Source organism: Octodon degus, unplaced genomic scaffold, assembly GCF_000260255.1.
Source record: "Octodon degus isolate 3935 unplaced genomic scaffold, OctDeg1.0 scaffold00283, whole genome shotgun sequence".
NCBI classification, from domain to species: domain Eukaryota; kingdom Metazoa; phylum Chordata; class Mammalia; order Rodentia; family Octodontidae; genus Octodon; species Octodon degus.
Window position 1 is genome coordinate 670,544 of NW_004524859.1, and position 22,558 is coordinate 693,101.

The following is a 22,558-nucleotide window of genomic DNA, read 5'->3' on the forward strand; positions in this document are numbered from 1 at the left end:
TACTGTTCTGGTGGGCAGCTGGGCTGGACTCGCTCACTTGCTTATTTCCTTTTGCCTAATATTTTGGTGTCAAAGTTCTCTGTCTCTGTCTCTCTGTCTTTCTCCCTGTCTCTCTGTCTCTGTCTTTGCCTGTCTGTTTGTCTGTCTCCTTCTCTGTTTCAGTTACTCTTGTTTTGTTGCTGGGACAAATACTTGACACCCAAAAGGAAGGAAGGAAAGGTTTATTTAGCTCACAGTTAGTGGAGGTTTCAGGCCATACTTGGCTGGCTCCAAGGCACAGCGGCACATGGCAGAGGACAGCAGTTCGTGGTGTTGGCAAAGAGCAAGCGAGCAAATGGGAGGAGCAGCGGCAACAATGGCTACAGAGAGCAAGGGTCTAGCTTCCTTTTACTTTACTTCAAGGGCTGGGGAAGATAGCTCAGTGGCATTAGTGCTTGACTGGCAAGCACAAGATCCTAATTTCAATCGCTGGTACCACAAAAAAGGAAGAAAAAAAATGAAAAGAATGTTACTTCACTTCTTTCTGAGGTGACCTTCCCTCTGATAATTTTAAAATCCTTTTCACGCAGGATGTGATCAGTGATACTCCTTGCGTACAGCTGTGGGTCTTCTATTGAACACAGAGGGAGACATGGAGGCTGCCGACTGCCCCGCTGGGGTTCAGATAAGTGTGAAGGAAGGCACAGCGTCAGTTTCCACGTGCAAGCCAAAGAGACAAAGATCTGCATTTGTTAATATTTGCTCCAACGAACCTCCAAATCTTCCCCCTCATGGACCACATAATTACCGACTCCTGAAAAGAAGAAGGAGGAGAACTGGGGCCGGTGGTTTGGTCATGGACAGGGGCCTGTCTCCTCTGACCCTGCGGTGCCTTCCGGAGGAGCTTGCTCCTGTGCCCGAGTGCTCTGGGCTGGTCCCTCCGAGCTCCTTCCCAGGCTCCTCCTTACCTTGGCTCAGGGAGCTGCCGTTGCTCAGCAGCTCCCAGTAGGTTCTGTCGTGACTGCTGGCCTTCAGGCCCTGGACAGAAGTGATGAAGGGGCCCCAAGAGCTCTGCTCCACGGTGAAACTGTGGGGGCAAGGGGCGGGCTGCATCACTGCAGGCTTTTCAGAGTGAACCCCTCGTGGGTACTCGTTTCACTTTAGTGGACCTAAGCATCCCTTGACACCACTACAGAGACGGACACATTTCCTGGCTCCACGCCTGGGTCATTTGCTTCTCAGATGCAGCCCGGGGCCAGGAGTCTGCACATTTTGTGAGCAGTGCGGGTGATTCTGAGGTAGCACTCAGCACCCTTGGCTAGTGGCACCACCACAGCTCTGTCCCCACTGTTGTCACAAGAGATGCTTCGCAGTGAGCAGCTCTAGCCTTCTGCCCCAGCGCACGAGCTGCCGAAGACACAGAAGCAGGGGAAGAAAGGGCGAACCTCTTCTCCCAGAAGCCACATAGGTTAGTGGATTTCCTCTTAGGAAAGAGGACCTGGAAAAAAATAACTTGAAATTTCATGTGGTATTTATTAAAAGTGACACAGGCGGTATCTACTTCCCATTCCTTGGTTACTTTTCTCCCTTAACCCAGCTGTGAGATGACTAGGAATAGCGAAGGAGCCGGAGTGTTGCACACGTACATGGTAGTCGGGTGCAGGTGTGTTGCGCTAGGTCTTTCAAAGCTGTAGAAAATGTCTAGGCAACGTTCAGACATACCCAAATAGGGTCCTGTTCTTTTTCTGAGCTTCCTCCATCACATCTAGGAAGATGGAGCCACGGGGCACAGTGACGGTGGTGGAATATATTTCATGGATTTTCACAGAGTACTGAACGGAGATGTGCGAAGGTGGTTCAGGAGGTGCAGTAGGCTTAGGACTGGAGATGCTGAAGTTACCTGGTGGAGAGAGAGGAGCAGAGAGAACCAGAGCACGGAACATGACATCAGTGTTGGTGCGCTTAGCCGGCATCTAAGGACCCCTTTCCTCTGAAGACGGATGGATTCAGTACAAGAAGCGAGAACCGCCCACAGTCTTGAGTTTTCTTTCTGTTCTTTTTTGGGGGGGAGGTCAGGGGATAGCATCCAGTAATACTTGTCCGTTTCTCCCTTTCAATTTCTTAGCAGCCCTTGTATTCATAATTCTGCCTGAATTACTTTATTGAGTCCTTACAAAGGTTGGTATTATGTGCTGTTTTTTTTCTGTTGATAACGTATTTTTTATTTTGAAGAGAAAAAAATAATAAAACAGAAGTTCCAATACAGGTTAGTGGAAGAATCACAATAATTAATATATTGCGTATTGCTGTCTTCTTAGTAGTTATCTGGATTACAAGATCTAGTACAAGATCATGCATGATATCATGTTTAATATTACCACAAACATTTCAATGAACCGAGAGAAACAAGCTGCACAACTATTTTAATTATCTTGTGAACAAATATATATATATCTTCCCTTTCTTCCTTTCCCTGTCAGCTCCCATTTTTCACATTAGAAAATGGAAGCTTAGAGGTGACACTTTTGTTCAGGCTTCCTCTTGCGTACGTGGCAGACTCAGGAATGTGGAGAGGTAGTAGCAAAGCTTTCCTTTCTTTCTACCTAGCTTCTTTCTACCAAAATGATTTATCTGAATGACTGGCTGTGTCATTCCTTGTTTCCAGATTACTGCCACATCGCCTCTACCCAGACGTCTAATTTCCCCGAGAGATCCCTGTGTTTTGGCACGAAGGGCAGAGTCCGAAACAGATTCTCAGCTTCTGTGCTTTGTTTAGAGAGAGAAGGGGGCTCAGGCCTTTGCATGTCAGCGGAAGACAGCCCTTTGCAGACAGATGTCATTTAATCCAGGTCACCTTGTGTATCGGGATTTGAACTAAAAGCCATGCCTACCACTGCAGCCACACACCCTCAGGGGGTTATGATCCCTGATGATGCTGTGGGAGCTGAGTTCTGAGACCGTCCCGCTCCCTTACATGGACGGACATGCCTGGCCCCTCAGGATTCCCACAGCGCAGGTGCTTTGGGTTACGAGAGGCTGAAGGGGAAAAGGGCTCAGTCCCTAGTCCCCACCTAGGCCACTGGTGCAGGAGGAGCCCTTGTTGACCTCCAAGTAGGTCCTTCCCACGAGGGCAGGCAAGATCTGTGCCGCGGCAGCCGGGCTGGTGAAGGCTGCCTGTGCAATCTCCTTGAGTATTGTGTCTAGAGTTTGCTGGCAGTTCCACTCACTCTCTTTGTAATATTCTGATGAGATGAAGAGGGCCTGAGGAGAAAGAGGAACTGAGCGTCCCTCCAAACTTGGGGCAAGGCTGCCTGTGCCTCACTCAGTAAGACCTCACTGAAGATCGAGCACACAGGAGGTACCTTGGTTATCTTTTCTGCTACCAAGAAGCTTACAGACCAGTTTGGGTGGAGAGTCAGGGATGTACTTAAGAACATAAGCTACAATGGCTCCAGTGAAAATAGACGGTCTCAGCCAGACTTGCTTCTCTATCCCGATGCTGGCAAATGCCCATTATTAATACAGTTACCAGGAGAACCATTGAGAAGGAGCCCTAAGGTGAATGCTGTGACAGAAGGGTCTCAGGCACAGCCTCTCAGGGGAAGGGAGGGACTCGTAAAGAGGGCGCGAGGCCTAGGAAAGGCTTTGTCGGAGAAGGCGGTGATTAAAGTATGCAATAGTTCAGTAGAACAAGCACTTTGCTGGCAAGCGCAGAGCCCTGAGTTCAATCTCCAGTACCGAAACAAACAAACAAAACAAAACAAAAAAACCCCAAAACCCCTAAAAATCAAGGGGAACTTGCAGGAGCTAGGGCCTCCTGGGAGGAGGAATGAAAGGCAGGGCCCTGAGGTGATGCAGCCGCCCGCATCTTTGCAACTACTAGGGACTCTTCCTCCTCTAGACGAGTAGTGAATGTGCAAGGTGACTGGAAGAACAGGCTGGCAAAGGAAGGTGGGCATCGTGGCAGAGGCCTGGCGCTCGGAAGGGGTGTCTGGTGTCACCTGCCTGATGGCTGGCAGAGGATCTGGTCCTTTGTAGGACAGAAGCTGCCCATGCAGCGGAGCAAGCACAAGGCAGGGACAGGACTGCGAGGCTGGAAGGGCCTGAGGAGAGGGAGGGAGTGGTGGAGGCAGCAGCAGGACTCTGATGGGCTGGGCTCACACACGTCCATGGCTCTGAATTTTTCAAGAAATAACTTTGCCCTTTCAGTTTTTCTTGAAGATTCCTAAACTCATCAAGTGTCAGCAAGCACTTGTTATGCCTTAAGGGGAAGCAAGCCCTGTCTTTTACGCCTCCTCTTCAGAGCCATCTTACCAGCAGCTAGCTGGCTTTCAGGCCTGCCAGACCTCTGGGCCACCTACTGGGCTGAGACCAGTGCTCCCGCTTCCCGCCTCAGTTGCTGTGTCTACGGCTGGTGTGGGCTGCGACAGTAGTGTCTCTTGAGAGCTCCATCAGACGGTTCCACTGTGCAGCCAGAAAGGAAGTCCCGCCTTTAACACACAAAGCTCCTCGGTCTGTCAGTGCTGCCAGGCTCATCCTGTCACGTTTCCCAGGGACACTGTGTGGCCCTGCTGAGCCCCTTGGTGGTAAAATGCATAGTGCTGTTCCGTGCCTTTTAGTCTTTACCTTGCTGTCCTCTGTCCTGAGAAAATTCCCTCAGCCTAAGTCGGCTGGCAAACTATCCCTACTAACGTTCCACTGAGCTTTGGAACTGAGCTCTCCTGTTGTACCTGAGCCTTGGAGTTGGGTAAGTAAGTGAATGAAAGCAGAATGCAGCGCCAGGCCTCAGGGACCGCGCGCCCGGCAGGTGGGCAGGTGCTGAGTTCAAGTTGTGAGAAGCAGCAAGGTTCCAGGGTCCCCACCTGAAGGTGCAGTGGCTGTGTAAAACGAGGCAAGCTTCCGACCCCCTGCAAAGGTGGCGCCTCGTGTAGGAAACGGAAATAACGGTTCTTTCCTTACTGTATTGTTGCGCGCATCAGAGAGTCAACAGAGAGTCCAACAATAAGCTAATTTGGAAGGCACGGTGCCTGCTCAAAAGCAGGCCCCGTGGCAAAGTGCGGAACCGCTTGTGCTGCAACAAGGCAGGTAGACTCTGGACGCCACAAGAAGTTGTAGCTGGGAAAAGCCTCACCGAGGAATTGGATGTGGAGAGGTAATGACTGAGGGTGAAAAGATTACATTTCAGAAGGGAAGCGGAGTAGCACAGCGGAAGTTAGCGCAGGAACACTGAGCGGATGAGGTTTCAGGCCGCTAGCAAATACGCAGTGCGCTGTTGCTTTCCCAACTCACTTCCTGTCTTCCTGTTTTACCCTTTCACATACCTGCATAGCGATTCCAGTGCTAAACGTGTTTCCAATGAGACCATTTTTTTTCTTCTCAGACAAAATCTTTTTTACCAGTGACCGTATATGATTATCAATGCTCCTTAGATCCTCACTGTCTACCTTTGTCTGTCCTTTGATTAGATCTCTCTTCACACATGTCAGAGCCAGAACAGCCATTGCCCCAGTATCTGTCAGGAAAGAAAACACTGGTACCAACTACGCCAGTTTGTCCCGCCCTGTGAGATTTCTGGGATGCGGCACTTTCAGTGTTCTTAGAGCGACAGATCTGGAAAGCATGGGGTGGTTGGTGTACTAACCGAGGATGGGAGAGGAGGATTTCGAGATACAGCAATCATTCCTGTAGTACCAACCCTCAAATACTGAAGAGCCCTTCCCTATGTTGAGCTGCCGTGTGCCCCATACTGAATACTGTACAGCCTGCAGCACATGCGGATTCGTGTGTGCACAGATGTGAGTCATCTGCTTCTAGATCCTGGCTTCTCTTCTCTTTTCTGTCTTTCTCTAATTTTCCAGCCACGTTGACAAAGGAACTAAGAAAGCTCAGGATGACAGACTAGATGCTTGGTCCATCTACGGAGTAGGAAACGGCAATGGCCAGAGGTGCCTTTCAGTGGTCCTGAGGATGGGAAGCGTGGGGAAGGGATGGGGATGTGAGAGGACAGGAGTCCTTTGTCTGGCCTGAGACGTGGTGAGCGCAGCACTGTTGGGAGCCACTGAAGCTGGAGCCTGATCCTACGTGGGAGGGCAGGACAAGGCCTCAGTGCTACAGCAGTTCAGAAAGCCATCCTGCCTGGACAGCATTTCAGCTATTGGTCACGAGGCAACCTTGTCCCAGGCCACTAACTTTGCAAAGGTATAAATGAACACCCCTCGTGTTGTCCTTTGGGTCCTTTGCCAGTCAGGCAAACAGACCACCCCTGACCCAGCTCTTGTCTTCTTGTCAGTCTTTTCTTCCTTCCTGCCACAGTTTACTCCCAGGACACCGAGAGACCAACGAGTCCCTACGTAGCACCTTCTTTCTCACGTAGGAAAAGGAATGTGAGAAAGCTCACATTTTCCTCTTAGAAATAATGAGTGGTGGTTTGCTCTTTGAACTTCTCGGGGTATAAACTCAGCAAAATATTCTACAAGAGTCCAGTAGCCCATAATAGTATTGGGTCTTCTGCTTGACTGGCCATGTCAGAAATTGTTGACCTGAGTCCCCTACAGCTCAACATAACAGCATGGCTTTACTTCTTCTATTTCATTTTTATACTTTTCTGCTGGATGGTTAAGACCAAGGTAAAGCAAGACCTATGCAACAAGAGTTGTAGCTTTTGGGTCTGATAAGGTCAGTGAAATACCCTCAGGATTTATCCTGAGATCCTGTACCTCAGATTGTAGAACCTTTGTCAGTGTCAGCCATGTGGGTGAGTCACGGCCATTGTTTGGCCAATGTGCTCTCTGTGAAAGCCTGAGGGAATGTTTTCTCTCCATGTGACTCTCCTTAGGCACACTCTACATCATCAATCACTTGTTTACACACCTATAATATTCAAATAACAGGACTTAACAAAAAAAGGGTATACAGATGAATGTCCATTTTGTATCTGTGTATTCAAAGTGGTTAGGATAGATATATAGTTACATTCTCTTAATGCATAGAGTGATTTGTTCTAATGGTGTTTGTAAATAGGATATCATGTCTGCATCTTGTATAGCAATTAACCACTAGGAAGAATGTATGCAATGTGTTAATTATTGAAACTGTCCTACCAATTTGATTTGAAACTGTCTCATTGCTATTTGTCTATCAATAAAATTATGAAAGTGAAAAAAAAAAAAAAAAAGAATGAACTTCTCAGGGAGAAGGAACCTGCGTAACTTGATCCCGAGGGGCTGGCCATGGTGCTGGCTGTCTAGAGACTTTGTTGGGTGTGAAAGTGACTCAAGATAGCTGGTCCTTCTCCCCATGAACCTGCTCTGCACTGGCTTGGTGGACTTTGTCACTGAAGCTACATTGTCAGAGGGCTGTGGTGAGTCAGAGACATAGCAGTGCTACAGAAAGGAGCCTTACTTTCCTGAACTCTTACACTTCCGAGATTGCTTCATGTGAATATTCTTGTGCTCTATCCTTATCTTGCAGGTAGAATGACCAAGAGGTAGGCTAGGAATCAGGTCTTCCCGTTGTACCCTATATCTATAAAGAGGCTAAATTGTCATCCATCATCCATTTCCCCCCCAAAGAAAATTGCCTTCTGAGGGGATCAGGGCAAAAAAGCACTGGAAATGAAAATCAGAATCATTTTGTAGAACAATCAAAGGGCACAAAAGCTATTGGCCAGGTCCTCTGTGTCTAGGGACTTGCTAAGGACTCACCTACTACGAAGTGGCCATGAAAGTAATAGTTTTTGTTTCCAGGAGCAAAGAGGTCAGCAACTTGGGTGGTAGAGTATCGCCCACGGAACAGGCACAAGGCCAGGGCTCCCAGGCTGAGCTGGTAGTAGGTAGTAAGAGGCCTGCCGTCATGTGCATCTGAGAAAGAGGAGGAGAAACAACGCTTTACTCGCCGACGCGATCTGGGGGCGATACACCATTCAACCTGCTCGTGCTTACTCTACTCCCGCTTGGCTAGAAAGACAGTGAAGTAGTAGGAGGGAAAGAGCAGCAGCAAGCCTGTGATGTTTAGAGGCTCTTCAGGGCCACCGAAGTCAACTTGACTGCTTTCAGTTTGTAACTGAGAAGATACAGCACTCAAGAGGTTAAGACATTCGAGCTTGTCCTTTATAGCAGAGCAGCACTCCGTGGTGTGTAAACGCCACCTTTCCTTTACTTGTTCATCTCTTGACGGGCCGATAGGCTGCTTCTGAGAGGTCGCTGTTGAGAGCCACGCTGCTCTAAGCATGAGTAAGGATGGACCCCTGTAACACGATGTCTTTAATTCCTTCAGGAAGATGCCTAGAAGGGGAGTCGCTGGGGTGCATGGACTTTCTAGCTTTAGATTTCTGAGGAATCTCCATACTTATTTGAAATATAAAATAATAAGTTAAAGAGTGAAATAAAAAGAATAGGAAACAGGAAGATAGAGCATCTATGGGGCCAAATAGCTCAGCAGATTAAAAAGCCTGCAAGCAGGTGCAGGAACTGGGGGTTCAATCCCTGGGCCTGCCATGCCGGCCCTGTCCCCAGGGTGTACTGAGATGATGATTGAGACTAGGCATGGTGGCGGACACCTGTAATCCCAGCCCTTGGGAGGCTGTAAACAGATGGATCACTACGAGTCTGATCTAGTAGTGAGACTCTGAACACCCTGTAGACCCTTTCCTAAAATAAAAAAAAAAAGAGAGGGGAATGGAGCATCTACGCCAACTCTGTGGTGAGTGTAATCACTACGTAATGCAGACATGCGCTGATACAGCAAAGAAGATACTTCCCAAATAGTTAGATAGCTATGGAGCTAGAACCAGGAAGATTCCTGTCTTCAGACCTCTCGCATTTTCAGCAGTGAGACTGATCCTGAGTGAAACAAGCCTGGGCTGGAGGCATCTCAGAGGAGCTGGACTTGGAGGGGCGGCATAAGTAATAGGATAAAATATTGGTTAGGATTTGACATAAAAGCGGTGTGCTCCAGGGCCGCCCCCACAAGCAAGCTGTGTTTCTCAGTCATGCAGAACTCCGGTCATCTTTAGCACTTGATACCTTGGCGCTAATGACACAGCTGCTCTTCACAAGCTCACTGTTTGTTCAGATGTTTCTCATGTAATTCATTATTTGTCTCAAAGCCCAGCTCATGGAGGCGTTAAGAATGGTGTCTGGTGTCTGGTGTGTGTGTGTGTGTGTGTGTGTGTGTGTGTGTGTCTGTCTGTCTGTCTGTCTGTGTGTGTCTGTGTCTGTGTCTGTGTCTGTGTCTGTGTCTGTGTCTGTGTCTGCCTGTCTGTCTGCTACTGTTAAGTAGAGCAGCCTGACATAGGCCAGGGCTCAGATCGACAGAATTAACAAGAGAATTCAAGCTGGGGAGATGGCTCAGTAGAACAAGCACTTGCCTAGCAAGAACAAGGGCCTGAGTTCAATCCCCAGTTAAAAAAAAAAAAAAAAAAGAATTCAAGATGCTGTGGAGAGGACCTGGAAAGGTAGCCTATGTGCTGGGTGGGAGCAGAGAGCAGGACGAAGCGCTCCTTTCTATGGTTCTAAACCCAGGGAGGAGAAGACAAGCTTGTCTGGGGTCCCTGAACATTTGCTTCTTACCCATGTTTTCAATTTCTGCTTGGAACTTATTTTCTAATTGGCTAAGTAGACGACGATCATATATGACAATTTCATCAGGGGTGTGACATGCTCCCAAAGCCAGTGTGACCAGAGCAAGCTGTCCCGAGCTGAGGCTGGACCCTGGAAGGGAAGCGTCCGAGCTTAGTGAGGCTTGCGCTTGGGGTGTGTGGGCCTCTGTCTTCCTGGTGACTCATTTTCTTTCTGTCTTTTTGTCTATGCCGTACTAACATTTTCTGTTCTCTCTTTTTGCCCTGGTACTGAGCTTTTATGGCTATTCTGTATCGCTGCAAGCTAGAGTTTAGTCTTCTCCTTAAAATCATGAGATGTTTTGGTAAACAAGTAATCTTTATAAGAATGAAAACAGAAGAAAAACAGATAAACAAGATCTTGGGATCTTTTTTTCTTTATGGGGTGTCATTTAGCAAGACAGTAACAGCTGGTTTCTATGTTCTGCTCTGTGGAACCAACACTCTCAGACTTCTTGTAACTCTTACTAATACTGGGAGGAGCTGAGTGGGCTTCGCTTCCCTCTCCTCCCGCTGCTGTGCCAGGTTCTTCTCTACTGTAAGCTTTCTTGGTTCTGACTACAGCCTGTGCTGTGATCCCAGCCAGCCTATGCGACGGTACTAGCAGGCGAGAGTCCAAACCTTCTTTTGCTTTCCTGTGTGGTCTCTAAAGGAAAATGGTTTTTAGAACCCAAAGAAGCAAGACTGAGACCTCAAGTGAGTGGCATGGGACCGGCCTTTCCAGGCAGCTCTCTACCACCTCAGGTTCTGCACAGCTAGAATAGTTGTGGCAGGGGTACCTACCAAGATGCCTGCTCCTCATGAGGAGGGAAAATAACTTCTTAGCTGGGCAGATCTTTTCTTAAAGCAGCTGGGGGATATGGGCCCTCACCTTTGCTCCCCACCTCCTTTCTGACTTGTTGCGACAGTGGCTGGAGTAGCGTTTGGTTCTGGATCCCGACGAGTCTGAGGGACAGCAGGGCATCAGCCGCTTGGGTTCCCACAGCAGGCTTTGAATTGGTTATTGTATTCAACAGAGGGCTTAGGAGGAAGTAGCTTTCTTCCCTTACTTCTGTGGCAGAAGAGAGAAGAAACACCACAGCATTATTACCAGGTAGGTGAGGGTGGCTTTGTTTCTTCTTCCTCTTCTTCAAACACTGAGGCTCAAAGACCGAGCTTGGATTCCGACCAAGCCCAAATCCCTACTGCTTCTCTGTCATCAGCTTGCTTCGTGGTGGTCCACATTCTCTTGTGGTTGTTGGCTCAGCTAGTGTATGCAAAAATAGTAGTGTGTGAGAAACGCACAGACAGAATGTTAAGGTAGGCACAGTGATTCTGTGAAGATACCTAGTGACACACATGACATGGCTCTAGAGTAATCCAGCGACCACTGGCTGTGTTGGTGGAACAAGCCAGATGGTGGTCTGGAGCCCTCCCTGACTGCTTTTTTAACAAAGAGCATGGAAATGTGTGAATATTCTAATTGCTGGTGTAGACTTCGCCTTTCCCCACGAACTAGCAGAATCTCAGCTCTGCCTGAGAGATTCAGTGTCATTCACTGTTTTTGGGTATGAAGGCAGAGAGGCTGTCCTTAAAGAATCTCTGCCATCAGAGGTTCAGGTGGAATCAGAATGCATGTCTCAGTCCCCACCTACGAATCTTTCTACTTCCTCCATTCAAATCTTTTACCCAACTGGGTCCGTGCAAAGGGGATAAAGGCGAACATTCTATTTGTCATTGGAGATTGACCCCAGAACTGCTTTGGCTGGTTGCACAAGCGGCCAGGAGCCAAGACATTCTTCATTCAGTGGTGCACTCCCTGTGCAGACCCCTCCGGCTGTAGCCGGTAGCATTTCCAGATCTAAGGGTGATCATGGAGGGAAATCCCATTCTACAGTGGGAGTAAGAGAGAACCCAGAGCCTCCAGAGGACTGGAGGAGAACCAATAGAGTCAGTTATCACCTAAACTATAAGAGGATTTCTCCAATACTTTGGCCATAGTTTTGAGAAGTACCCTCCAGTCCTATCCTTCTCCAGATTATCTCTAGTGGGGTGTAGACAAAATTATGGCCCAGTTACCTTTGGCTGGACTCTTAGCTCCCTAACTTATGGTTATGTGTAAGTTATATAACTTCCTTGGCTTAAAAATTGTGGATATTAACTCCTACCTCACGGGGATAAGAAACCACTTATAAGCTGGAAAATGCTTTACATATTATCCTTTCCAGCCTAACTGGAATTTCTGTCATTATAGCTAGAGAATCCAGGAAATGTCTTTTCTTTTGGCCACTTTCTTTTACTGAGGAAAATCCAAATGTGTGATTATTAGGTCATAGTATTTTTTCTTTCCCAGATATAATACAGCGATTGTCAATTGTTCCTGAGATTTCATGAAAGCATCCAGTTTGACACCTTTTCTGGCATTGAAGCAGACTTTTTAGTTCCTGGTAAACAATTCACATCAGCTCCCATGACCACTAAGGATAAATACGATCATTCTGTGCCATGAACTGAATTTGAAAGCCTTCACAGAAATCTCCTGTGCTGGACCCAGCAGGGCAAGTGACAGTCTAGGAGGAAGAGCTGGGGTGGGCAGACTCTGTGCTTTAGCTGCTTGGACACAAGCCTGTTGCCTGGGGTGCTGACCCCCTTGCTAGCTCCAGAATGCCAGGAAGACTGCGTGATCTCGTTGTCGTCTTTGAGTTGGCTGAAAGGTCAGTTCCAGATTACAGACTCGTAAACGAGAAGCCATACTCCTGATTTCTGGGGTCAGGTAGGCTTTGACGCTCTCCCCTTAGCACTCCCCACTTATGGGTGAAGATGAGGAAGTTCAGGTATGTGCTGAATCACTGTGATGCCCAGGGGTCAAGCTAGACCCAGGCCCAGTCTTCCTTTCTCCCTCTGTAGTATTTCTTTCACAAGAACCACACACTCTGGAGCCAACACGTGAAGGGGAGACAATGGTGGGGCTCAGCCCTGCATCCTGTGGGCAGGGCTGCGGGGAGAGAGATGCACACAGGCCTGAAGCATCACAGCTCATTCCTGGCAGGGGGGCAGTTCTCTAATGTCTTGAAAGACATTATTGTCATATTTTCCCTGGGTAGTTACACAGGTTAAAACCAAATTAATGGATCAAACAACAGGAAAATAAATTTCACAATCAAAGAATAAATTCCTACAATCCTGAGCTCTTTCTGGGATGATGAATTTTTATCATTGATATGAACAAAATAGTTACTTCTTTGTGATGGTGTTGCAGGTAGATTAGAGCACGAGAAAACTTAGGGCAAGTTGACTATGCGTCTGTGGCCCATCTCCAATTGATATGCGCCATGGAGCTGCCATCGCCATTTCTGGCTACCTCTGCCATCCCCCGTGTATCACTAACACGTGCGGACCTGTCCTGGGATCTATTCTTAATTAACTCTGCATAGGCGGCCTTGCTATTGGCTCTCGGGAGCCTGTCACATGAGACTAACCATGATCTCAGTGTACTCACCACATATCTCGCCAGGTTGGCCTGGAATAAGAGAGAAGAGTAGGAGTCCCATGAAGGGGAGCAGGCGTGATTGTTCCATCTCTCCTTGGCTGGCTCGCCAGTGTTGGGGCTTGGCTTGGGCGACAGGCAGAGCGTGAGGAGAGCACCTCTTCCAGGTTGCCTCAGCCTCTGTCACTCAAGTGAATATTGCACAAGACCAGGAGGCGTGGCCAGTGTATTTGTCCAAATACTGTGCTACGTCAGGAAGAAGTCTTGAAAGGTATAGGCAGGAGAGTGAGGAAAGGATTTCTCTTTGCATCTTGCTCCAGGGTTCACATTTGTTCCTTGTTTTTAGCTTAATAGATATAAATTAGCTGAATGACTTTTCAGTAATGTTTCCTTCCTTTTCATTCCCTTTTGGCTATATTTCAGTTTTATCTCCTGAGAAATTAGATTGGATGGGGCAAGGACATAAAACACAAACAAAAGGAAGTAGAAATTTTAGGTCTGAAGTAATAGGCTGCACCAGGGAGGCTGCTGGCACTTAGGAGAATCTTTGGTAGGGTGGTTTTGACCGAAGGTTTTCTCTGAAACAGATGATTCTCAGAGTTTCTTCGTCCAGGAGGGAAACCAGCGAGACATTATCAGATGTGGGACTGTGCGCTGCCAGGGTGGCTGCTCACTGTCACATGTGTGAGGTGTGCCCTATTGGAGTACTTTTAAAAATGGTTCCAGGAGCCAGGTGTGGTGGCTCAGACTGCAACCTGAGCACTCAGGGGCAGAGGCATGAGGATTGTTGCCAGTTCGAGACCAGCCTGGGCTACCAAAAGAGCTCAAGGCCAGCCTGAACTGCATAGCAAGACTCTGTCTCAGAAAGACAAAGAATGACTCCAGGATACTGCTGACCTGGCTAAGGACATGACCACAACGTAGGACAAGCTTGTGGCATAGGACTCTGCTCTGGCCAAATTTTCCATGTCACTTTTTTTGGCCATGAGGTGCTGAGATTAAACATTTCTGGATTTGCCTGGTAGGCTATTCCAGATAAGATTAGAATTTGCTTCAGCGATTCCCTCAAAGAGACTTCCTTCTCCTGTGAGCATGGACATCATGAATCCACTGAGGGCCTGACTAGAACTAAAGGTGGAGGAAGGAAGGCATTATCACTTTCTGCTTCCTGCTAGCGCATCTGAGCCTGGGGAATCTCCTCCCATCCTCTCCAGACCTAGGCTCAGGATGTGTACCCCTTTGCAGGCTCTGGTTCTGAGGCTGTTGGACTCAGGTTGAATTACACTGGTGGCTTTCTCAGATCTCAGGTTTTGGGATAATGGGACTTCTTCCCCTTCCTGACTGCATGAGTCGATTCTTCATAATCCTCATCCTCGTTCCTTCCTTCTTCCTTCTGTTCTGTTTCTGACTCTAGGAACCCTGACTACTGCAACTTTGTTATACAGCCCAATGCCCAGTCCATAGCCACACTCATATTCAATGTAAAATATTACAATAGACACCGGGGAATCCAACATAAGACCGACTCCGTCTAGGCCCACATTGTGGGGGTTGTGCCATGCGGTATAGGAGTGGAGAGGGTGCCTGCGGCTGTGAGAAACCTGCTCCTCAGGGCCCCTGGCCAGGAGGACACCTTCTTCCCCAGGAGTGATGACAAGAAATGTCTCCAGGCACAGCCCCGTGCTCCCCGGGGTCAGTGTCGCCCCTGCTATGGGAACTGCTCGTCAAGACTTAGACTAGTTTATATGCTGTGGTGGGACGTCTTATGCTTCCCTGGCCTTCTCAGTGCGGTCTGGCCCCCACCAAGGGCAGACCCATAGAATCACCCTTTCATCCTCTTCCTTGATTCATAGCCTCACTTCTACCCATCTGTACATGATTTTCTAGATTCCTTCTTAAAACTCTTCATTGAGTACGCTCTCAGCTCCTTGGGCTCTTTTTCAGTTTCTGATACTTTTTAGACCCTGCCCTGCTTAACTCCAGTTGAGCAGGAGCCTATGCTGTATCTGGACCCAGGTTTGATGAGGCTGCTGCCATTGGAATGTGTGTGTCCTTCAAATCCGTAAGTTGAAAGCCCAACCTCAAGGCGAGGCCCTTGGGGGGCGAGCTGCTTGGGTCAAGGAAGTGGAGCCCTCACAAACAGTCTTCATGCCTTTATTAAGAGAGCCCTAGTGAGACCTTTGTTCCTTCCACCACACAAGGAGACAAGAAGAGGTGCCATCTATGTGTGTCCTCGTCAGACACCCAACCCGAGGCCACCTTGGTCTGGGGCCTCCTAACCTCCAGATCTAAGAGAAATGGCTGTTTTTTTTTTTGTTTTTTTTTTTTTCCACAACCGGGGATTGAACTCAGGCCCCTGCGCTTGCCAGGGAAGCGCTTACTCTACTGAACCATCTCCCTGGCCCCATGATTGTTCATTTATGAGCTGTTCAGTTCATGGTTAGCAGCATGAGCAGACAAGGACAGAGGGCGCAAAACTGTGACCCACAGTGCTGGTTTTGCTCGCTGATCTCTAACAGACCTGCAGTGCTGAATGGCAGTCAAGCTGTCACTCCCTACAAGGTGACTTTTCCAATTACCCTTTAAAATGGGCTCATACACATCATTGGTCCTCAAAGCTCTAAGCCCTACTCTTGCATTCTTACCTCCACTGGTAACCTCCATGCCTGCTTCTGTGAGGTGTCTGTTCATTTCCGGCGCACATTTCTGGAGTGGACCTTTTACTTTGTGGGGGTTCTAATTTTTTTTTTGTTTAAGGAAGGAAAGGTTTATTTAGGTATAAAGAACTCAAAAGGTTTATTTATATATAAAGAACTTAAAAATGTTATTCCTAATATTTTGAGTTCTTTATATATTCTAGATATTAGTTCTCTGTCTGCAGAATAAGTCTATTAATTTCTTTGAGTCTCAATTTTCTTACCAGTAAAATGTCGAGAATAGTAGTTCTCATGAAGTGTGGTCACCGACTACAGTGGCTGTTCAACTTTTAAACATTCACCACAGTACAAGATACATGGATTTCTCTCACTTCTTTCTTCCAACTTTCTGAAACAGTTCTGGAAGGTTTCCTTCGCATCTTCAGGTGCTCTGCCACAGCTCCTTTGATGTCCCAAGTTCATCCAAAACATTTCCCTTTGACATTCGTTTTGACTTTGTGGAGGAGCCAGAGAGCCACCGTGCAAGGTCTGCGGATAAGGTGGGTGAGAGCGCAGCGTCGTGTTTTCGTGGGCCTGCCTTTCCAGTGCATGGCAGCTGCATCCACTGTGCTTGTTATAAACTCTGGCACAGACACTGAAGAACGAGGACTCCAGAACTGCTTCAGAACGTGGTGAGAGCAGTGGAACGAGTGTGTTGCAGTGGAGGAGGACTTCGGGAGGGGCTCACGGCAATGTGTCCTTTGCTGTGACAAGTTTTCATCATGCATAAGCGTATTCTTTGATCAGCCCTCACACCTCTTAGTCTTCACGAGTGTTCAGTGAGCTACTGCGTGGAGGCTTTGTCCCACAGTCCCAGCACTGGATTATGAATTAATGACGAACTAGCAGTCTGCCCTACAACTGCATGAGGCTTTGGGGGGACATCTAGACCCAAACCACCACAGGCTTCTTAGAGCATCACTGGGCACATAGTAATTAATAGCTGCTCTTGTCTCCGTAAGAGCCACCCCCACAGTCCCACTTGCCTGGGGTCTGGTTTTTGTGTTGGGGTTCTCTGTATTCCTGCAGCCACCTACCTACTCAACTCGCGGAGTCCTCCTGGACCCACTGTTTCTCCACTTTTGCTCTTACTCTTCTGGCCAAAATTATGACAATTTTCTACAGCATTGAAACAATTTCCCAATGTGTTTCTCAACATTCACTTTCACCCCTTTGTAGGCCACCATTCACCTGCCTCCTGGAGTAATATTTCTGAAACTTGATGAAAACACGGAGCACATTGGAAGAGAAGTACGCGCAAGGAATGCAGTTTAAAATAGTCCACCTTACAACTTTTAATCTACGCAGAGGTAAGTGTTGCATGTTCCTGGCAACAATGATATATTGTGGTGCTGTATGTTTATCATCTTTGTGCAGCTGAGCGTGACCCCAGGGCCTCTGCATGGAGCCACCCTCAGCCCCCTTTTTATGTTGTAGTTCAAGGCAGGGTCTCACTAAGTCACAAAGTTGCTCAGGCTGGGCTCAGACTTGTGATCCTCCTGCCTCAGCCTCCCAGAGTGCTGGATGACAGGGGGTGCCTCCATGCTCAGCTGTGCTGCTCTAGAAGAACTATGAGCGTCCTCACTCCTGGGTGAGCCTAGACGCTTTCGGCAGCACTGGCGTGAGAGGCACACGGGCGTGATCTCGAGGGGCTCTCCTCTCCGCGCCTTCTCAAGCTTCGGGCGTCCCGTCGCTTCCCCGTACTTTGTGTTCCGGCCTCAGGTTTCCAGTTCCTCCCTGTGCCAACTTCCTTCCTACCACAGGGCTCTTGAGCACATGGTGTCTGGTCACGGGCATCTTCCTGCCCAGTCACGTGTCCCACAAATCCTTTGGGGTGGAGGCCGTGCCTCTGGGGATGCTCCCCTTGCACCCGGCCCGCATTCCCATCCCCTGCTGCCACTGTCCTGGCACTCTACCTTCTGCAGAAGCACTGATGAGAGCTGCAGCTAATTATTTCTGCATTGTCCTTGTCTCCCTGCAGGCCTGTGGGTTCCGCAAGGGCAAGGACGGGTCTTTCTCCTTCACTGTTGTGCCCCTCACTGACCCAGCAGAGTGCCTGTGCCTAGGAGGTTGTCACATGCTGCTGAGAGAAATCTCAGATCCCTTCACCAAATGATAATCACACATGCTGGTAATTTCATTGAAGAAATATCAGACGTCTATATATCTAGGGAAAAACTAGAAAAAAGAGATGCTTGAGATAGCTTGCATTTAAGCACTTACAGTCGAGTCCAAAGCGTTGGTTAGTTATAGCTGTCTCACCACCACTTCTTACCTTATCAAGTAGCCACTCAGAGACCAACCCCACTCTCTTTCGCTCACCTGTCCCCACACTGATAAGTACAGCTTGTAACTGTGGTTATTCGTTGACTTGCTGAAGGCGAGATTGAGAACTGAGCCAAGGACTGAGGTCTCTGGTAAAACCCAGGTTCTATAAAGCTTATTAGCGGAGCAGAGCTCCCCGCCCCCTTGGAGATCGAGGAAGAGAGAGGGCTCCCAAGATAAATTATGAAGCGTGACTGAAAACATGGTAAATGTTTAAAGCTTGAAAGATTTACTACAGTGAAAGGCACATGGCCACGAAGCCCACGCAGAACCATCCCCCTCCGTTCAGACACTTGTCCCATTACTCTTGCCATGCTCTGAAGCACTTCTGGAAGTCCTGCTTCGTGAGTGTCTTTAGCTGCTTGGATTCAAATCTTTCCCTTTCCGGGTCATTTTGACTTTGGAGAAGAGCAAGAGTTGTGTGGTGACAGAGCCAGCAAACGGGGCGCACGAGGACACAGCACCATGGCTTGTGGGCTGCCTTTCCCCCGGATGGCAGCAGCAGCATTCACTGTGCTTTGGACCACACTTGTAGAGAAGCTTAAGGAAGAGCATTGTCAGAACTGCCTCACAAAGCGGCTGAGTGACGGAGACGTGTTTTCCAGTCAAGGGCAGCTCTTTAAGGGGTGCGCATGGCCTTGTTCCTTGCACTGTTTGTGGTATATTTTGATCGCACCGTTTAGTCCGAGGGAGGGCGAAGGGCTGGGACCTGCCCCTTGGCTTACATGATCCGGAGCATGGGAACATGTGCAGCTGCATGGACTGATTGCTTCTCTATGTAAAAGTTAGAAACTAACTGGAGAAACTGCGACACAAGTTATGTTTTACCTTCCTATTTTGACAACCCCAATACTCTCATAATGAGCTAGAAAAAGATTTTAGTTGCCAATCCCCGCAGTCCCCAGTGCTCTGGGATTCTGCACCGTGGTAAGAATGGTGTCTGTTTCCACATGCTTCCCTCTCCTCCCTGCCCATCGCCGAACCCGCTCCCCCTCGGGGCCCACTCTGAGCTGCACCGTGTGCAGCCTGTGACACTGCAGGTGCCAGGTCCAAGCTCCACCCACGTCTCCATCAGCTCCTGGGAGCACCTACTCGGGGAGGGGCTCAGGCACGCGTCTGGAGTGAGCGCCTGGCCACATGGGCAGAGAATTCCGGAGGCCTGGGATTCCCATGGTGCTTCACTCCAGTCTAGCACATCTCTTTGCCACCTCACCCCAAAAGGCCCACAGTGACTCTACCTAAAGCACGGGTTCCTGAGTAGAGTTCTCCCTTCCCAGAGCAGAGGCTGGCACGGCATAGCACGGCTGCAAATCAAAGCGTTCTCTCTCTCTCTCTCTCTCTCTCTCTCTCTCTCTCTCTCTCTCTCTCTCTCTCTGTTATAATGGATGGGTGTGTAGAGAAAGCCAGGTTTAGGAGGAGGTGTGACATGTTGTGGCAGGTGCAGGGAACACGTCCTCTTATGGAGAAGCGCTGCTCACAGCTCTGATTCCAGAACCGAAAGCGGGTCTGCAGGGCAGTTACCTGGCAGGGTCCAAAGAGGTCCCCAAAGCTGAGAAGGGGGAGACCTGATTCCCCACAGGTTTGGTTGACTTCCATCATAGAAAAAGAATGCTTAGGATGGCTTTGTTCTTTCATTCCGGAGGCTAGAAAGCCAACACAAAGCTGTGGAAGGCCAGGGTCCCCCGAAGCCTTTCTAGAAGCCTTTGTGCTCCTCCCCAGCTTCTGCTGAGGGCGGACAGTCCTTGGCACTGCTGCCTGGTGTCGGTGGCACTGTCTGCCCCCGTCACTCCTTGGTGTTTCTCTTTGTGTGTTGTCTTCACACGCAGCCATTCTTCTCTTTATGAGAAAATCAATCATGCTGGGTTAGGGTCACCCTATTCCCCATAACATCATCTTGACTAATTACATCTGATGTGATCTAATTTCCAAAGCAGCTCACGTTTAACAGCGCTGGGGTTAGGACTCTGACCCGTTGCGCTCAGTCGGGCCATGGCATCCTCTGCTCCAGTCCCTCTGCTGTGCCTCTCAGGCCGCAGCGAGAGTCAGGGTCTTGGTTATGTCCCGGGAGGTCCTGCGCAGCCTGGCCATGACCACTCAGGGAAGAGGGCCAGGAGACCCCAGCTTCCCTGTCTACCCAGCATGGTACCCATCACTCTCTCAGCCTGACACCTCACCAGTCACCCAGCAGTGCTTGTGTCACTTGGTGTCCTCCTAACTGGAATTCGCGCTGTCCCTAAGCCCGACTCCCTTGATGACAGCTTGTGCTGAGACATCACTTCCTGCATGAAGCTTTCCCTAAGCATCTACGACTCTATCCCCTTCACTACACTGCACATCTGACCTGTCTTATTTGTTCCTAGTGTTTATTGCCACCCACATTGATTTAATTTCTGGTACCAGGAATTGAACTCATGACCTCACGCTTGCTGCACTGCTAAGCTATATCCCTGGCCTGCCCATTTTTTATTTTTATCATCTACAGCCCTTCATTATAATGTTACATGAGAAAACTGCCCGCCCACCCACCCGCACAGGTCTGCATCTCCAGTGCCTCGATGCGGGCAGTCCAGGGTGCTCATCAGCCCATTTGTGTAGCACAGTGAGACTCGCCCCAATTTTTTGGGGGACACGTGCGAGCCACACGGGGTCGGCCAGGCGCGCTGCAGCTGCCGTCAGCCGCACGCGGAACCGGGGCTGCAAGCCATGCTGAAGCTTCCTGGAGACTTGGGAAACAGCCACCGAGGGGCAGGAAGTTCTGGAGATAGGCGCGGAGCATTTAAAAACCGAAGGGTCACGGGGCTGGGGTAGGTACCTGGGGACACGGGGACACTGACCGCGAACCGAGAGGTGACTAGGAGGGCTGGACGTGCGGTGGTCATAGCTTAGGGTTACTGTAGCCAACTGCCTAGTTTACACTCGCTTTTATGTGTGATGTGAGAAGAATGTCCACAAGAGCTCTTTCAAGTTTTCTAAAATGATTTGAAGACCAAATGGTAAAACGTGTCAGGTCAATCTCTTTAATCTTGATAGAAAAGAAATGGTGCGCCTTAAGTTGATACCTCAGGTTCCACGCAGGAGCAGAACAGATGCTCAAGTGCCCGTTAGATGGCAGTTTTCTGCAGTTCTCCTCCAGGCAAAGGCCTGTGCGGCTCTTCCTAAGTTCACAGCCCTGTCTACAGGGCAGGGAGCTCTTGGCAACTTGTCTGAGTAGGAGTCAGCGTGGCTTATGGAGCGTTTCACTTTGGACAGTGTCACCTGAAACTTATCATAACCCACTTATTTTCCAGAAGACGGGAGCTCAGAAAGCCAAGAATGACCCTCGAGATTTGAATTATTTTGCTATAGTTCTGTCTAAATATTAGGTGAATGACAATAGCAGTGAGGCAACAAAAACTGACGTTACCATAACTGAGGGCATCTCGTAGAATTATCACACAAATTATGACCCATTTATAGCTAAGGTAGGAAGTGACTTTACGAATCAAGACAGAGTAGGCATTGTCTTGTATAAAATATATGACGTAGTTAATGTTATAACTAGCAAAACTTCCTTTATTTTGACATTAGAAATAAGAGTGGAAGCTGCCTGTGGACTGCAGGCTGAACCTGCCTGCGGTGCAGCCCGCTGACCAAGCACTTTGTTTCTGCTCGGAAGTTTGTGTTTGAATTTCACTCGCAATCTTCCACAGAGAGTGGCAGACCAAGTGCATTACCTGGCCAGGTGTCCGCTGGAGAGTCTGCCGTCCTCGATGATCTTTCAAGGCCGCCTCTGAGCGGGCTTCCTGCAGAAATGTATTGCTCTGTGCTGCAGGGCTGGGAGGCTGGTGATGGCCTGCTTTCTCATTTGTAGTAGACACCATCTCAGGGTCGACACTTGGTGGAGGGCAAAGGCAAACTGCCTACCCTGGACCTCCTTTATGAGGGCACTAATCTCATTTGCAAGGGTCCCACCCATGCGTTCTAATTGCCTTCAAAAGCTTCCCTCCTCCTCCTCCCCCTCCCCCTCCCCCTCCTCTTCCTCCTCCTCCTCCTCCTACCCCTTCCCCTCCCTCTCCCCCTCCCCCTCCTCCTCCTCCACTACTTCTATTTTTTGGCTACTGGGGATGGAACTCAGGACCTTGCACTTGCCCGGCAGGCACTTATGCTGCTGAAAAGCACCCTTTTTAGTACGGCAACACTGACACTAGGTTGTAACAAATGGATTTTGGAGGTGAGGCAGAGATGTTTAGATTATAGCAACAGCATTTTAATGCACAGAAAATCCACTAGGAGAAAGTATTTTATTACAGTCGCTTGGAAAGTTAAAAACGGGAAGATCCTTCTTAAGAAAGCTCAGGAAATGACAAGGAGCCATTTTGTTAAAAGTCAAGTCACTTAAAACATTTAAAAATGAAATAAGCTGGATCCGTCTGCTTCTGAAAATGCAGGTGGGGAAAGAGAAGCTACGTAGCTTTCAAAACCGGGATTTTGACTGCA

At 48.8% G+C, this 22,558-nt stretch overlaps 1 protein-coding gene across 3 annotated transcripts; it reads right to left on the reverse strand.

Annotated features, from left to right (window-relative positions):
- Positions 1-259: 259 nt before the first annotated feature.
- Tcn1 (transcobalamin 1) lies at positions 260-13,164 on the reverse strand. Of its 3 annotated transcripts, none has more exons than XM_023707227.1 (9): positions 13,074-13,164; positions 10,467-10,643; positions 9,549-9,689; positions 7,683-7,838; positions 5,301-5,491; positions 3,051-3,240; positions 1,702-1,879; positions 948-1,066; positions 260-793 (listed from the first exon to the last, which is right to left on the reverse strand). In XM_023707227.1, the coding sequence occupies exons 1-9, from the start codon at positions 13,150-13,152 to the stop codon at positions 732-734; spliced, it is 1,293 nt and encodes a 430-aa protein (XP_023562995.1). In that variant the 5' UTR covers positions 13,153-13,164; the 3' UTR covers positions 260-731. The 3 variants fall into 3 exon arrangements, with proteins under 3 accessions (XP_023562995.1, XP_004646966.1, XP_023562996.1); XM_004646909.2 differs by having other exon boundaries at positions 10,467-10,646; XM_023707228.1 differs by lacking the exon at positions 9,549-9,689 and having other exon boundaries at positions 10,467-10,646.
- Between the last annotated feature and the right edge of the window lie 9,394 nt (positions 13,165-22,558).

Excerpts from the sequence above, each read along its gene's own strand:
- Tcn1 (XM_004646909.2), bottom strand. The coding sequence starts at position 13,152 with ATGGAACAATCACGCCTGCTCCCCTTCATGGGACTCCTACTCTTCTCT. Across the intron at positions 7,839-9,548 it reads AGCAGAAATTGAAAACATGG|ATGCACATGACGGCAGGCCT; the intron begins GTAAGAAGCAAA and ends CCTCTTTCTCAG. Across the intron at positions 1,880-3,050 it reads CTCCTGCACCAGTGGCCTAG|GTAACTTCAGCATCTCCAGT; the intron begins GTGGGGACTAGG and ends TCTCTCCACCAG.